Source organism: Dreissena polymorpha, chromosome 7, assembly GCF_020536995.1.
Source record: "Dreissena polymorpha isolate Duluth1 chromosome 7, UMN_Dpol_1.0, whole genome shotgun sequence".
NCBI lineage: Eukaryota > Metazoa > Mollusca > Bivalvia > Myida > Dreissenidae > Dreissena > Dreissena polymorpha.
This window is the reverse complement of record NC_068361.1, coordinates 105,382,197-105,399,783: the sequence shown is the minus strand read 5'-3', so window position 1 is coordinate 105,399,783 and position 17,587 is coordinate 105,382,197. Positions and strand designations below refer to the sequence as shown.

At 35.4% G+C, this 17,587-nt stretch overlaps 2 protein-coding genes across 2 annotated transcripts in view; both read right to left on the bottom strand.

The window, feature by feature from the left end:
• LOC127837258 (uncharacterized) overlaps nucleotides 1-17,587 on the bottom strand; it is a 405,532-nt gene that overhangs the window by 147,486 nt on the left and 240,459 nt on the right. The window lies entirely within an intron of this gene.
• LOC127837270 (uncharacterized) lies at nucleotides 4,430-12,644 on the bottom strand. Its single transcript, XM_052364198.1, has 2 exons — nucleotides 11,483-12,644; nucleotides 4,430-5,008 (listed from the first exon to the last, which is right to left on the bottom strand). Exons 1-2 carry the CDS (start codon nucleotides 11,909-11,911, stop codon nucleotides 4,946-4,948), a joined length of 492 nt encoding a protein of 163 aa, XP_052220158.1. The 5' UTR covers nucleotides 11,912-12,644; the 3' UTR covers nucleotides 4,430-4,945.

Here is a 17,587-nt window from a genome sequence, read left to right as displayed (position 1 = left end):
TAATTGTATATTAGTATCGTTCTCATTCGAAATCCAACAAGGACATTTCTTTTTTTTGATTTTTGTGTACGGCATACGATTTCACTTGAATCCTTGATATAGCCTTAATAACTTTATCGTGAAAGGACAAATAGTTCGTTTTCTCAAATGTATGATGTAACCCTTTAAAAGAGTCACATGAATACAAAACAAGAAAATTAACATGAAATCACTTACTCATCTCAGACAACATAAGTTGGATTTTGTAAACACAAACAAGAACATGCTTATCACCGACTTAATTTCAATCAAAGCTTATATTTTAACGTTATTGCCGTAAACTATTTCTCGTGTGCGCACTTCAGTACTACAATTGCAGTACAGAATTTAGATTTAACAGGTAAACGATTTGCATGTTTAATAAAGCGGCTTGTTAAGAAAATGGACGATAAAGGAAATACAAGATACAAATAACAGTTTAAATGATACATTTTTCTAATATCTAATCAACACTATTGAAAGATATTTCATATGCAAATCAACACTATATGAATAAAAATAACGATATATAACATGCTGAATAAAGTGACAATTGTTGAAGATAACACCGCTTCATACTTGAAATTTGATAATTGTGCGTGAACATGTTAGCTAACTCATTTCATGTATCAAGTTGAGATATTGAATGACTAACTACAACAAGTACACATATCTTTAAACAATTAAACGGGCTAAATGTATTTGTGAACAATTAAAGGAGTTAAGTGTTTGGCTTTGAGAAAATAAATAAAACTTTATTCCAACTTTCATATTAGCTAGTTTCTAGTATTTGATATGTATTGTTATAAATAACCTGAATATTCGCTTATGTAATACGTTTAGTGCCATATCAAACATATGCACGCACACAACTCAATACATATACCAGTATGTTGTTGACCCTTACTAGAATATTTAATTACTTTTATCAAAACATATTGCACAATAAATTGCAGGCAAAGGTTTGAACAAACAAAAATTACATTATTTATAATGCTGCATTTCATGAACAATTACAGTGGGGTTAGGGATTTTGTTCCGCAAATAAGGGGTTGCTTAGGGATGAATATTTTTGGGGATTAATCTCTAACAATCCGTTTTGTTTAGGGATTAATCCCTAATAATCCCTTATAGGGCTTTTTTGGGTTGAAAACGGATTACTGTGAAACCATTATTAATCGTCAGGCATTAATTTTCATAAATTTCGTCAGTCGACCGATCGGCGAATTTAAGATCCTAACGAACAATCATGCTCTATGTTTAAACAAAAACAAATACCAAATTGAACAATATTTTAAAACTATACCGTAGACATGAGGCATTAAATTCCAACATAATCCATGCACACATTCACTGCTGTTTCGTAATCAAGATTAATCCGGTTTTGACACAAAGGGATGTAGATTACACAAGGTACTTAACTGACACGTGACACTTCTTTAAAACGCGTGTGCATTACAGCTGTATCGAATGCGTTGACTTCGTTTATGTAGAATGGTAATGAATTAGCGCTAATTGTTTATTATATTATTACCCATTAGGTGCATTGTGTTTTTCAGGGGTATTGCATACTAGCCATCACGCAGCGAATGCCGATGAAAGACAATAAACCAAATAAAAAGATGACGATGTGTGATCAACATGCGTATTTATCACAAATTAATAATGAATATTTTAATTGCTGTTTGATTGTTTGCGTTTAACCACACTTATTACTATTTTATATGTATCAATTTATTTATTTTTAAATTATTGACATTATTGATTTATATACCGGTAGTTTACTTTTTAAGAACAAACACACACATAGAGTTTCTAATTTTAATGTTGATATCAGAAAAAAAGCATTTTATTTGAAAAAAAAAACACTTAACAAACTGGAACCTCTTTCGTATAACACAAACAGTTTTAAAACGGTATTGACAGCATTTTAATAAAAATCATACCAACTAGAACACATAACCAATTGGCAATTGGCTTCGTTGTTACAAACACTCGTTAACGGTTATTCGATCCCACTTGTCCGCTAATCATAACAATGAACGTGTTAATGGCATACATTAAGAGGGTCCATTACTGTCCCTTGATAACAAAAGACTAGTTAATTGGCATGTGACAAACAGGCCCCATATCCTGCAGTGATTCTCAAGTGTGTTCCCGCATTCGTACCACGATTTTTCGCAACTGCGATTGATCGCGAATATGTATTACACACAAATCGGATATTGACTGACGCATTTTTTAAAATTCAAAATCAGAAATCGGCGAATTTAAGTGCTGACGAAATCGTCATTTTTATAAAAATGGCGAAATTTTGTGCTGTCGAAAATAAATGGTTTCACAGTATATGGGATTGTTAGGGATGCTAGCACTCTGCGCATGTGTGCGGCTTAAAAGGCGGAGTTTAGAATGTGAGCTTTTTGCTATGACTGCGCATGCGTAGGGCTGAAAAGGCGGAGTTATTATTGCGAGCTGTAACTCGCGATAATAACTTCGCCGTTTCAGCCCTACGCATGCGCAGTACCTTAATGTATTAAAGCGACGATCTATAAATGAACAAAGATTGGAAACATCCATTCGGACCAATAGAAAATATCCGGAATGCGCGCAACCAAAACGAGATCAATATCACGTGACATCAATCGAGCAGCCGCTAGTCTCACTCTGTTATCTGGCGTTATCATTCGCTACTGCAGCGTGTCTGCCCGCTTGATTCCAATACACAACATTTCATTACTTCGCACAATAGAACTGAAAACATTTTAATCATGAACAAGTTTCGATATTTAAAGCAGCCTTGATACATTTAACGTGATTTTTAAATAAAACATAATAGATTTGAAAACGTATGAGTCTCTGAACCAATATTAAGTAATGAAACGTAATAATGGTATTTTAGGCCGAGTTAGCTTTTTTTACAAGTACACCTTTCAATTGCTTTAAACTTAATTATTTATTTCTGGAAATAATGATAAAAGAATAAATATAAGAGTGATCTCAAAATCTACAGTCTTTAACTTTAATATTTTCGCGGTTATTAAATAACAATACTTTGAGAGATTATCGGCCGAGTTAGAGTATTTAAAGGCATGTAAATACTTCTCATGAAAATATTATTTTAAAGGTATTTTAAAATGTACAAGACTAAGTTTTTTTATTTTAACGTGAACAGTCTCAGAGATATTCATAACCGATGCATGTTTTTCTTTTTGAAAAGTACATATCCGCCTTTGCCTAAAACTTTAATATTTCAAAATTTCAAAACATTAAGAGGTAATATTAAAAGCTATGGCCGAAAACACGGAGCGTATATTGACAGGATTTGAAACGAGTATTTGACCCTCACTGTAGTAAATTCAATTTTATGCAAAAACTAATCATCCGATGCTATTGGTTTATACGATATTTTACGGCTTTGCATACTTCAAATAAAATGGGTGTCAAAACATTCATCGTTTGTTGTTTATTTTCAAAGAAGTAATCATGTATAATTATATGATAGGTTATTTACCTTAAATTATCAATTAATTAAAATTATTTAAAGATTCTTGAAAATCCCGGCCGAAAAATATCAAGAGGGTCCGCTATATACGCAGTCTCGTCATAAAATTAACACCCTGTGTTATAAACAAGAGCTAAGATCGTTAATTTATTAAGCTTCATTAATAATTAGCTTTATTGATATGTTTCGTGAACAAAATATTTCAATCTATTCCATAAAAATATAATAATCATGACAAAGGAAATTAAATGGCCGATATCTAAACAAAAGCGTGTGCGTTAGGACCGCGCGCTACTTTCGTACAAATTCATTCCTTACTTAATTTCATTTTTAAAACCATTTTTTTCTATCGCATACAGAATTCTATTCTCCTAAGCAAGATGTACTTTTTAAAACTGAACTCCAAATATAAACGCTTCAAATCGGTATAAAGTACAAACATGTCAGCCGTAAATCTAGATTCTAAAACGGTATGATATTTGCAAAAGTTAAAGTTATAACTCGCCGGGCTACCCAAATCAGAAGAAAAACATAATATATGTTTATATATCTGAAAACTACGTAACGTAGGCTTTCTAATGATTTATAATTTGTCAAAATCGGCCGAGAAATAAAAGTAAAATTAGAAAAAAAAGACGTTAGTAGGTACATCAAAATAACCTCGGCGCTTCGATGTACGCTAATCGATAGCTACTGGTCACGTGACTAAGTTACGACAAGCTATTTGCCGATACGGTCCCGTTTCATATCCGTGTCATCAAGAGTCCGTGCCGAAAATAAACTTATTTATATAAAACTGTTCTTGTCATGTTCTCTATATTTCCTAAAATGATATATTTATGTATTAAATTTTCCAAATAAAGTGTAAATTTTAGAATAAACTTTACAACAGGAAACACATATATTGATTTTAGTTTCGTTTATAACGTACAAATAATATTAGCAAAACAATAAACATTTTGAATACACTACTCTTCAATGGTGTTTATGCCTGTGACACCACATGTCTACGCATGTGTTGATAAGATTATCACCATAAGATGATTGAAATCTCGTCGCCGGGCGTGAACATCCAACATTACTAATCTTTGTTTGTTTATAAATCTTTGATTATCATCACACCTTTTTACTGCAAACATTTGCTGCAAACAAAATGTTAAACATTGTTACTTATGACAATTTGCTCATAGTTATGAGTAAATTTATTATTCTCTATTCTCAAAATACTATTATATTCTCCTCATCTTTATCAACCATATCACCATCATCCTATCAACATCATTATCATTATCGTTTTTAAATAATAACCCAAATATAAAATAGCTTAGTGATTGCTTGTATTTGACAGGACTTCGACATATAAATGCAAAAAAACAATTCTTCTGACGCCCGTATTTCAACGGAGATCGACCTCAATGGCACCGCTCAGTTGATGAATCTCGAGACGACTTTAGACGGGGTAACATCCTTGTTCAGATGTCTAAAGAACTGAAACGATAATATTTTAATGATGTAGGGCATAAAATAATGAATACCTAACACGCACATGTATGGCATGTGAAAAGTACAAAAACATTCATAACGATTCGGCGGAAAGTATATACCTAAAATCAAGAGTTAAGCCCAAGTCTCACTGTTGTCAGTAGAGCCCTGGTCCATCCCGGTTTGCTATCGACCGGCGAGAACCTGGATGATTCATAGAAATTATTTAACGCGGTCACACTATTTTCCGGTGCCGCCCCGGTTGAAGCCGGTCAACAGCCCGGCAGAGTCCCGGTCAACCCCGGACTGGCTGCGGTTTATCCCGGTTAAGCCCCGCTTGTCGCCGGTTATGCCCCGGTTGAGCCCCGGTGAAAGCCGGCAGCGTCCCGGCAGAGCCACGGCAGCGTCACGGCAGAACCCCGGTATACCGTAACTCCGCCGGCACTCACCGGGGCTATACCGGCATTAGACCCCTTCAAAGCTACGGCAACGCCCCGGTTTAACCCCGGTCGTCGCCGGTAATACCCCGGTGGAGCCCCGCTGAATGCCGGTGGCGTCCCAGCAGAGCGCCGGTTAACTCATGTACCGTAGGTATACCAGGGGTGGTATTCCAGAAACATCTAAAGTCATTTCTTAAATAATTTCACTTAAGTTCAAAATAACAATGTTTCGTATTTCTTTACTAGATAAGGAATCACACGTTTCTTTTAGTATTCATAAAATAGCATTGACAAAATGATGTTATTTTGATGTAATTCTTGATGCCAAACTATTGCAATAGGAAATGAAACACTTTCCGAATTTAAGGATAAGAATAAAATTTAACTTAAGATGCTTCTAGAATACGACCCCAGGACTATGCCGGCATTCACGGGGCGTTGCCGTAGCTATGCCGGGGTCTGCATGGGCCCCGGTGGAGCTACGATGCCGTCACGGTTGTTCCCGGTGACGCGCCGGTCGTTGCCGGTCCTTCTCGGAGACTCCCGGTTCATCCCGGAGATATTAAACATTTTAATACTTTTAAAATGTACAAGAAATCATATGCATGAACTGTATAAAGTACGATTCCTACTCGGGGAGCGTTTCATTATCCCCTCCGTATACACCAAGTACTGGTTCTTTCTAGGAAACGGACTCGACAGTGTGCATATCTGCCGATAATACTCGAAAGAGCGGTTGACAGTTAATAGTTTGTTTATTTTTTTTTATATTATTTAAAAAAAGAAATACTACGTTTGAATGCAACCTTAATACAACGTTGCAGCAACGTTGGAAAAAAACGTTGCAGCAACGTTGGAAAAAAACGTCGGGAAAACTTTCATATAGACGATTGGTACAACCAAACTGCAACGTTTGAATGCAACCTAAATACAACGTAGCAGCAACGTTGGAAAAAAACGTTGCAGCAACGTTGGAAAAAAACGTCGGGAAAACTTTCATATAGACCATTGGTACAACCAAACTGCAACGTTCGAATGCAACCTAAATACAACGTTGCAGCAACGTTGGATATTGTGACAACCAAACTGCAACGTTTGAATGCAACCTAAATACAACGTTGCAGCAACGTTGGAAAAAAACGTCGGGAAAACTTTCATATAGACCATTGTTACAACCAAACTGCAACGTTCGAATGCAACCTAAATACAACGTTGCAGCAACGTTGGATGCCCACTGGGAAACTGCAACGTTTGAATGCAACCTAAATTCAGCGTTGCAGCAACGTTGGAAAAAAAACGTTGCAGCAACTTTGGAAAAAAAACGTCGGGAAAACTTCCATATACACCATCGTGACAACCAAACTGCAACGTTTGATGAAACGTCCGGGTAATGTTTTGTATGCAACGTTGTGGCAACGTTCGGTAATGGTTGCCGACGTTGCGACCTAAATATTACGTTGCAGCAACGTTCGCACAACGTTTGATGCCCACTGGGAACCAGTCACACCAAAACGAAAAAATAAGTAATCGTAAAATAAGAATATCTTTTAAAATTAAAAGTTTATTACGTAAGCAAACAAAAAAGTATAATACTGACATTTAAAAATACCAATCAATTAAGTGCACGAGTACTGGAATTGGTATAGCGTTTTTTTTAAAGATGTATGTCAAGCGCGTGTGCCGGGAAAACAGGGCTTAATGTATTTTGTTTGTTCAGCTCTATGATATTTATATCAAATCTGTACAAAACAATGTCGGTGAACATTAATCCGGTGTTAATTTTTGAAAATATTGAGGCGTTCATTAGAACGGAGCATGTATCCGCATATAAAAAAAAACACCATTGCATATTAGTTCGGAGACATGACTCCCAAATGAAAAACAGCTATTTCATATGTGAAAGAGATTAACACGAAATACCTACCCATCTATAATAAAGTTTAGATGCGTACTTCACTAGTATAGTTTTATAGCATTTTATGTGGTGCAATATAAGTGTTTTCTTAATACACATATGAAAGAGCTGTTGGTCATTTGGGAGTCATGCTATACTGCTTAAAGTACATATAGATGCATACCTTTATTTATATTAAGGAAAATAAATTACTAGGTGTTTGTCAAGATCCACAAGAGTCAAATATATACGAGACGTAAGAGCGTAATCGTGCGCAGCGAGACTTGCTCATATAGAATTGAACCTCTTATTGCTTTCTTTCGAAATAATTTCATGTCTCCGAACTAATATGCAGTTTGTCGGCAGGTGTTTTGTAAAATTTTATAGTTAAATGATTAATACCGTCGAATGTCTTATATTACACACACCAAATGTTGGCGTTAAGTACGCGATAAAACATATAATAATAAAAAATAATAATATAACAATTAATAAAAAAGATAACTATTGATTTCCTCAAGTGAAAATGTTTTCCAAAATATTCGCACCAACGCGGAATTCATTCACGATAGTTATTTCGCATAAAACCTTATAACATAGGAAAAAGCTGTTTATCATTTGGAAGTCAGGTCCCAAAATGTGCTTAAATGGAAGTTAGCTCTAAAAAGGGGGGTTAACCCGTTATAATTCGGCATGAAATAAATTAAAAGACATAAAAACGCGTCGAGATAATAAAATAATCTTCATTTATGTTATAAAGACGCGCAAATTAGTATATGTTTTAATGAAAAATGACAAGGCAATTAATGCAAACAATGGGAAAGTATTGGCCCATTGAGAGAAAAAAATACGTCAGATAACGACTCATGCATTGCAGTAAATGCTTTTTTAAAGTGTCAGAGTACGTTGTTTGATAAGTACGTATGAAACAAATATTGGTGAGGCGGGGAAGGGGGAGGCGGGGCGTATATTTATAACCCGATACGGTAAATACATGGAAATTAATTACAAATGAAATGAAACTAAATGAAATTTAATTTTATTTAAAAAATATTCAATTTTTAATTAAATGTGGTTTGCTTGATAATTATATGCAATGCGTTCCTGAGGCTATTTCGCACGATCGAGCAGCAAGGCTTCGAGCGGGGGGAGAGGGGGTAGGTGCGGGAGGGGGTCTCCCCCTCCTGCTTGGGGGGGGGTTGTCGGGGAATTTCCCCCAAGAAAATTTACTGCAGATGGTGCGTTTTGGTTTTATCTTTCTGCCACGTTTTGGCAATTGTATTCGTCAATTTCTTGCTTGAAAAAGACCGATGAAAGGTATTATTTTCTAAAAGTGGACGTCCTGTTTGCTTGTTTACATAATTATATCCCTAACCTCACTTTAGCCCTCACTTTTAATTGCATTTTTCGAATTTTAAGAGTTTTCATTTTTATAAGTTTGAAACTAAATTATACGAACGTATGCCTAGGAACGCCCCTGATGCACGTTGATACCAATGTATATATGAGAAAAATTATGTTGTACATTCTTTGTTAGTCTTTTATACAAAGAGACCGGTACAAGTTTCTCTACTGAATATCTGCTGAAATTCTTCATTTAAATTGAGATAAACTTTGAAAAATGTCAGGCCGTAGTAAACTTTTTTATTGAACAGTTCATATATACATTTGCCATAAGGTGAAATTGTAAGTATGTTTCTTAATCAAGTATCAATTTGAAATTAATACAAAAAACTATAGGTTGAACAAAAATGATTAATTGGTATTTAACTGTCCCGACGGTGTTCTCTATATTTCTAAACTGATTTATTTCTTAATAAAATTTTCCAATTAAAACTTATAATTTTAAGATTGAACTGCACACAGAAAACACATATATTGATTATGCTTTCACTTACGGATACATACTATATGAAAGACATTTTGAATTCAAATATGCGATAGAGGCGCACACGCATTCTTTTCAATGTGGATGTCCCCATTTTTTATTAAAAGCGTTTACTGGTATGCCTGTGACACCACATGCCGGCACTTGTGTAGATAAGTTTATAACGATAAGATGCGTCATATTTATCACTTGACTGAAATATCGGTTGCCGCAATGACACGAATCTTTGCTGCAGCACGGCAATTATTACGTATAATCTAACTTGTACCGTGTAAAAAACACACACAGTTTCGTTTTCGATTCTTCTGTGTTAATACAAACAAATTCTTTGTTTAGTTTACAAATGACGTGTATTTTAGGCTATGAAACACTAAGCTGTATGCAGCTTATAAATTGTAATATGTGTGCGGGTGTGTTTGTAATTCAGAGTTTTTTTTACAGGTCGTCGCTGAGTCTTCACGACTACATGATGTGCTCTTTCAGGGGAAATATTTAATTTTGAGCTAAAGTATGTCAAACTTACCTCGGCTGTCCGGGTGTTCGCTAAAGAAATAATTTTGATCCAAATAGACCATTGCGTGATGGCCAATGAGACCTTAATGTGCACTGGTATACAATTAATAAATTGTATTATGCATAAAACCGACACAATTAAATCCTCATCTAAAAATATTTGTCTACGCCGCGCCTACTCGTTTACGGCAGTGATTAACTACGCATGCGTAGAGATTAATTAATCCCTTGGAGAGATGAATTCACCCCTTGCGCTGAATTGCGATGAATTCATCCCTTATAGGGCTTAATTCATCCCTTGTGATTCATTCAGCCCTTATAGGGCTTATATCACCGCAATTTATCCCTAAAAACTACTGGAAAAGGTTTAATACAGATGAATTCGGATGAAACGGGGTGAAAACGGATTAATCCCTAAAAATCGGCTGAATGAGGGTTATTTTTTAGGGATTCTAAAGAGATTAATCCCGGAACAAAATCCCTATCTCCACTGTAACTAAGACTACAAAACAGAATTTCATGCTAGTGCAAAAGCTCGATTGTTTATATAATTCGCATATATCAAATACATTTATTTATTCCAATACATTAAAATGCACATTTCCAAACACGTGCAAATAATATTTTACAATCCTTTATGCGTTCGAAATATCGTGGGTTTTTATTAAGCTTTGTATTTAATAATTTGAATGTTAATTGTATACATATAGGTATAAGCCATGACATTTATCAAGTAAATTTATAAACTCGCAGATATGGATTGACTGATCCATATCCACCACTCAAAGCAATTTTATCAAACGTGTTATTGAAACATATACCAAACGGATATTCTGTTTCTTTCCCTAAAGGGAATAATCGGATATATTGTCCACTAAGACTAATTTGATGTATGCTTAGACGAAAGGATGTCACGTATAGATTGTCATAAGGATCAATGGAAAATTGACGTATGCCATTTAGATCTTGGTGCTTATATTCAAATACTTCTCTCCATTTAAGTTCAATGCCATTAATGTTTTCTTCCAACCATTTGAAATTATTAACACAAGATTATGCGCATTAAAATTACAACAACTTAATATCGATAGTGTACACTCTTTTATTTCTGAGCTTAAAATTATTTCAGAAAGCAACCTTCCGTTATTATTAAGAATGTCTATCTGCCCCTTGCTATTTGACATACATATGTACTGGTTAAGTTGGGCATTCCTAGTAACATCCTGATACGGGACTCTTGTTTTCAGTTCTGTAATAACGTTCACATTTCCATAACGTAGTTGTGCAAAAGCAATTTTGCCAGCCAATTGCAAAGTAATCACAATGTCAGTCGGACCTGTCTTAGAAACTGACCAAGGCGTAGAGTCACAATTGAATTTTGATAATACAAAATCACTATCTTCCTCAATCACTACTAACGTATTTACTTCGTTTAAAGATATCACAATGTACTTATCTATCCATAAACATTAACGCGGGTTGGGACTTTTTTTATTGGCAAACAGGGGTACAATACATGAATCTTTAGTATATTGAAGCTTTAACATTCGCTCCTAATATGGCTTATAATGACTGTTATCGGTATCGGAGCCTGTTTTTCTTACATTACAAGTGAAGTCTTCTATTCGCAAGGAATTCTTAACCTCTAAAAGTAAACTATCAAATGAGGTATCCTCAACACATTTAAAGCTAGATTTGATTATACTTTTTTCCAATTTACCTATGATTGATTTCAGACGACATACCGAATTCTTTTCAAGCTGGCGCTGCAGGAGAACAACATGTTCTTTTGTTCCAAATTTCTCAACCTGTTCAAGATAAGTTGACTGCTGTTTAATGTCATTCAAAAACTGACGTGCCTTATCGTTGTTTGTTTTTATTTTATCTCCTATAACTTTCTTCTTATCAGCAATAGATGAAAGCACTTCATTCTCCAGTTGCGCGTATATTTCTAAGAGTTTCTGTTTAATAGTTTGGAGTGAAGCCAACGCTTGATTTTCTATTTCAAAAACCAATACTTCGTGATTTCGTGCATGTTCTAAAAGACGCTCACCTTGCTGTTGAAAGTCATGCAACACTATCTTCGATCCAATACAATCCACTTTTATATCATGTACCTTTACTTCATCGCACTTTCTGTGATCAGCCATCGCGCACTTATTACAGCACGTCATATCGTGGTCTTCACACAGATAAACCAATTGTTCCTTGTCGTGATTCGGACAGGCTATCAGGTTATTCAGAAGTTCTTGTATCTCCTGGGGAGGTACATTCGCAAGGTCACACAACTTGTGGTGCTTGGATACTTTTATCCTTGCATGATCCTGTTTACACTGGGCACAAAGTGGTTCCTCACATTCTTTACAATACACAGCGCCCTCTATTTCAGCTTTCTCCGCCAAACAGGGGCCTCATAAGTATGGTTTGACAGACATTTTCGTATAAATTCTAAAAATTCATATCCGTATGTTTATACGCTAAATCGAAAGTAGAGAAAAATACCTGGCATATGCACACACATCAGTATATCAGTCGACTTTGACACTGACTGTGTAACAGAACAAAGATAACTACCTTTTGAACCATGTATAGATGCTAGTTACCCTTATAAAATAAGTACATATAATGTTTGCACATCACAATCCACACGCGAGTACAGCTATATGTTGTGTTCTTATTATTCTTAAGCATAACATCAATCGTTTTACACAGTGGTTCTTCACAGTCTCCGCAATTCACATATTCATCTATTTCCGCTTTCTCATCCACAAATGGGCAATAAAAATATTTTTTACAGACAAGTTCACGCTCATTGAAACAAAATCGACTACGCGTATTTATATCCAAAATCGAAGGTAGGGAAAATATCAAGCGTGTACACATTTGCCTGAGTACGACGTGGTATGCATTATCAGTCGTGATACATCGGCTATCTCCGGAGTCCTCCGTAAGATAGGAATATATGGAATAAACCGTCTGCTGATCCAGAGTGATGCGTTATCACACGATTGAGACCCACTTTAATATCAACACAGAATGCGATCGATTCAAACGTGAAGAACAATATTTAAAGGTAGTCTCTAGCGTAAACCACTCCGTTGAGTAGTGCCTATTTACCAGTTTGCAATATGGTGTGTAACATATTTAACACTAGTGTTAATGTATCATACAATACTTAGTAGGTCATTGCAAATCGACTATTTTAAATATACTTAATTACAAAAATAAAGCTTATCATACATCATTCCGAAACTTTGACCAAAACATGTATTTAGTGTATGCTGGCATATACCTGTCTTACGACAACCAACTCACGAGCAGTAAGGTTTGAACATTCTATTTTAACGATTATTTTACTTAACTATTTGTGTTTTACAACTATTTTTATAGTCCATGATATCATAGTACCAAAAGGTGATGTAGGTTGCATTAATTGGGACTTTAAAGCTATCTTATATCTTAGTTACAATAGTGAATCGTGATGAAACAACAATGATGATATGTTGAAAACGTGTACCTGTCTTCTGCAATACATGAAAAAACGCGTTTGTATTCGTTTTGCTGACGAAAATCAGTAAACATTAAGAGTCATGTTAACTCAGTTTTGCGTCGGGTCTTTCCATGTATTTTACCAAATAAATTTCAGATAAATTATTAATTATTAATTTACAATCGAAACATAATTTGCTCATCTCGTTACAACTTTGAACATTAAAGTGAAAATAAAACCATGGTGTCCGTTTTGGATGAGTTTATTCAAGTGTTTAGTTAAGCAGATATGTCTTTCTCAAAAAAGCATCGTCAACGATGTCAAAATACGTGTCGGCTGTCTCCGTTGGAAGATCGCTGGACAACAAACCTGAGCATGTGGTAAGATTTCTGAACCGCACACATAGCTTTTGGGGGAATTTGTTTTGAAATTATTCATACTACGTTGGCATGAGCACTAAGCACGGGTGTAAAACATGAACCAGGAAAAGTGTAAATACGTTAACTGACCGCCGTGATATGGGTGAAATATGAAAGAAATGGCCTATGATACATTAAACCAACCCATCCCTTCCTCAACCACCACCATCCCGAAATACTAGTTAACAACTTTGGTCGTAGAACATTACTAAGTCTGATTAATTTGTTATATTTTAAGGTAAATGTGTCTATTTATTTAATATGTTCAAAAAACGTAAGTCAGGTGCGTATTAAACATTTAAACAGCGTAATAATCATGATATTATTATTATCAAAAGTTATTCTGTCTTCACGTCTTTTAAAAGCCAATAAACACTCAAAATTTATGAATATGTACAATATTTGGAAAAATAAATTAACATATAATAATCTATGCTCCTTATAGCAATAGCCAAACTTTCAACGCTACATGTGGTCTGGTAAGATAGATTTAACGCGAAACAAAATGCTCGTGTTTATTATGTGTAACAATATATTCCATGGGAATTTCCGGCTAGGATATCCGAACATTTATGAGCGAACGCGAGATTGGCTTCGGGCAGCTTCGGAAGCACGACGTAGCTCTCATGAATACGTCGTTCTTTCGAAGCTGCACAAAGCCAGTCTCGCGTTTGCTCGTAAATGTTCGGATATTGTGGCTGGTAATAAACATGGAATATATTGTCGCACAGCAAATTAAAACAAGTATTTTGCATCTCGTTAACTCTATGTTCCCATACTATATCAAGCGTTTAAATTTTGGCTATTGCTATGAGAAACGATGTTTTTATGGGTTAATTTTATTTACCGAAATATTTTGCGAAATATTCGTTGATTTTGAGTATTTATGTTACTTTAAATGAAAGCTATGTACGTAGGAAGTTTCGTATAGTGTTCAAGTAATATCCTGCAAAAGTAACCCGAAGGCCGCACAAAAGGCCAGCCTGAAAACACTCTTTCACTTTTCATCTTCTGATGTATAATAACAACATGATTTTACGTACTTAACAAACACTTTTTCATTAATCCTTAAGGAACTTGTTAACCAAATTTCGTATTGCCATAACATGTTATTTAATTGAGAAAAGCTGTAATATGTCAACTCGTTTGTAATAATTGTAGTAACAATTAAAACGAAAAAAAAAATGTGCATGCAGTTGAGTTCGAACCTTGGACCTCTAGAATCAAAAGCAAGCGTTTTTATCACCATATCACGCAGGCGTTTGATTGTTTATTACACTTCAAACGGTATGACGGTTTTGCAATTATCGATGAAAAGCATCGTAATAATAAATTCTAATATAATTGTTTACATGATGATTTATGAAATTAACAATATTAAACAAAGGCTCTGAAACAAAATATCAATCAAACGAATACAAATTATTTTTATGAATTGCTATTGAACTTAAATATTTTTTTAAACAACTAACAAGTTGTTTTTGTTTTTTCGAAAAAACCGAGGTTAAGTCCCCTTTATCAAACATTACAGTTTTGTATTTTAAACTTATGTCGCGATTTACTCGAAAAGTATTGCTTCTAGAGTGCTTAAACTTTACTAACTTACTAACCATATGTTTGCGTCCGAACTTTTATAGTTTGGTTCGCAGGTTTTCGACGCAATTGGAGTTATTGACCCGTTTTATAAACGTGTGTCGCGTGACCATCAAAAAGGGTTGGTGTAAACTTGCGCACCTTCCTATTTTGATTTAGATCTTTTCGTCACAACCGGAGTTGCGGCTCTACTTGAACAAAATACATAGTTTGACTTGTGTCTTTCATAACTCAAAAAAGAATAACTATAAGAGGGATGAAACCGCACTCACGCTCGCTCCTCTTTGTTTTGGTTAGGCTATTTTCTTTACAAGCTCAGTTATGACTCGTTGTTTGAAGAAACAAAACACACGTTTGTTTTAACGTGTGTCACTTGTAACTCAAAAAGTATTGTTGTTACAGGTCTGAAACTGTATTCACCTAGTTACCAGCGTGTGAACCTGAGCACCTCCATATTTTGGTGTTCAGGTTTGTCCGATATTCCCAGCTAACAATCTATATGGGCACCTATATGCATGTATATGGGACAGCCCAGATGGGACCCATATAGAGCCCGGTTGCACTCCCCATCTGGGTCCTATGTTGGCAGCCCACATGGGCCCATATAGGTGCCTTTATGAGCCCCACATGGGCGGCCTTTTTACTCAATATGGGCTACATACGGGCAGCCCTTTTACTCAATATGGGCTACATACGGGCATCCCTTGTACTCAATATGGGCTACATACGGGCAGCATTGTACTGAAATTTGGCTACAAACGGGTAGCATTGTATTCAATATTGGTCCCACACGTACACAGAGTCTCTAACATTTTGGACAACGCATGAGTAGATGCATTAATGGAAATTCAGTTTATGTTAGAAACAAAATGTAGGCTGCAAACATGAAATACTGTGTGTTCAAATTGAACATCAGACAAAAGATTCTTGAACATGTACTTCTATTTTCAGTTTTTTATGTTTTATATATTTCTTCTTGCTGGAACAGAGTGATATTATAGGGTTAAAGAGCTAAATAGCATTATCATGCAAGAAATACAACAAGATTTATGTTAAAAGACTTAAAAATGTAATTAAGTAATCTCAACTTTTATTCACATATAGTATTACACACATATACATAGATAAATACATAGCAGGAGTATCCTACGTTAACCATTCCACCAGAACATTCTAAAACAAGAGGGCCTGAAAGGCCCAAAGTCGCTCATCTGAGATTCAAAGGAACTGACCTGTTCTGTGCAGCCCAAGATGTCATTAGAACAAAATGTTCTTACCAACTTTCATGACTAGTGAACACCCTGGCAGCCATGTTTTTGAACAGACCAGAACCATTTTCATACACATCCAAGATATCATTTAAACAAATATTTTGACAAAATTTCATGAAGATTCATGAAGCCATATAAGGAACAATGCCCCGCCACCCTGGTGACCATGTTTTACAAGCAACTGGAACCATTTTCGAACTTGTCCAAGATATCATTGGGACACATCTTCGGACAAAGTTTCACGATGATCGGACAATAAATATGGCTTCTAGAGTTTTAACAAGGTTTTACAATAGCTATATAAGGAAAATGCCACGCCCCCTTGGCGGCAATGTTTTTCCACCAACCGGAACCATTTTCGAACTCATCCAAGATATTATTAGTACAAATCTTGTGACCAAGTTTCATGATGATCGGACAATAAATGTGGCCTCTAGAGTGTTAATAAGGTTTTACTATAGCAATATATAGCCATATTAGGAAAAATGCCCCGCCCCTAGTGGCCATGTTTTTACAGCAACCGAAACCATTTTCAACCTCATCCAAGATATCATTGGGACAAAACTTCTGACCAAGTTTCATGAAGATCGGAAAATAAATGTGGCTTCTAGAGTGTTAACAAGGTTTTACTATAGTCATATAAGGAAAAATGTCCCGCCCTAGGCAGCCATATTTTTCAACCAACCGGCATCATTTTGTGTCCAAGATATTATTGGGATGAATCTTCTTACCACGTTTCATGAAGAATGGACAATAAATGTGACCTCTAGAGTGTTAACAAGATTTCACTAAAGCCATATATAGCCCCGCCCCTTGACAGCCATGTTTTTCAAGCTAACGTAAAGATTTGCATACTGATCCAAGATATTATTAAGATCAATCTTCTGACCAAATTTCATGAAGATTGAACAATAACTGTGGCCTCTAGAGTGTTAACAAGGTTTTACTAAAGCCATATATAGCCATATAAGGAAAAATGCCCCGCCCCCTGGTGGCCATGTTTTTAAAGCAACCGAAACCTTTTTCGAACACATTATTAATTCCTTTTTTAGACAAAAGCGAAATTTAGGGTCTATA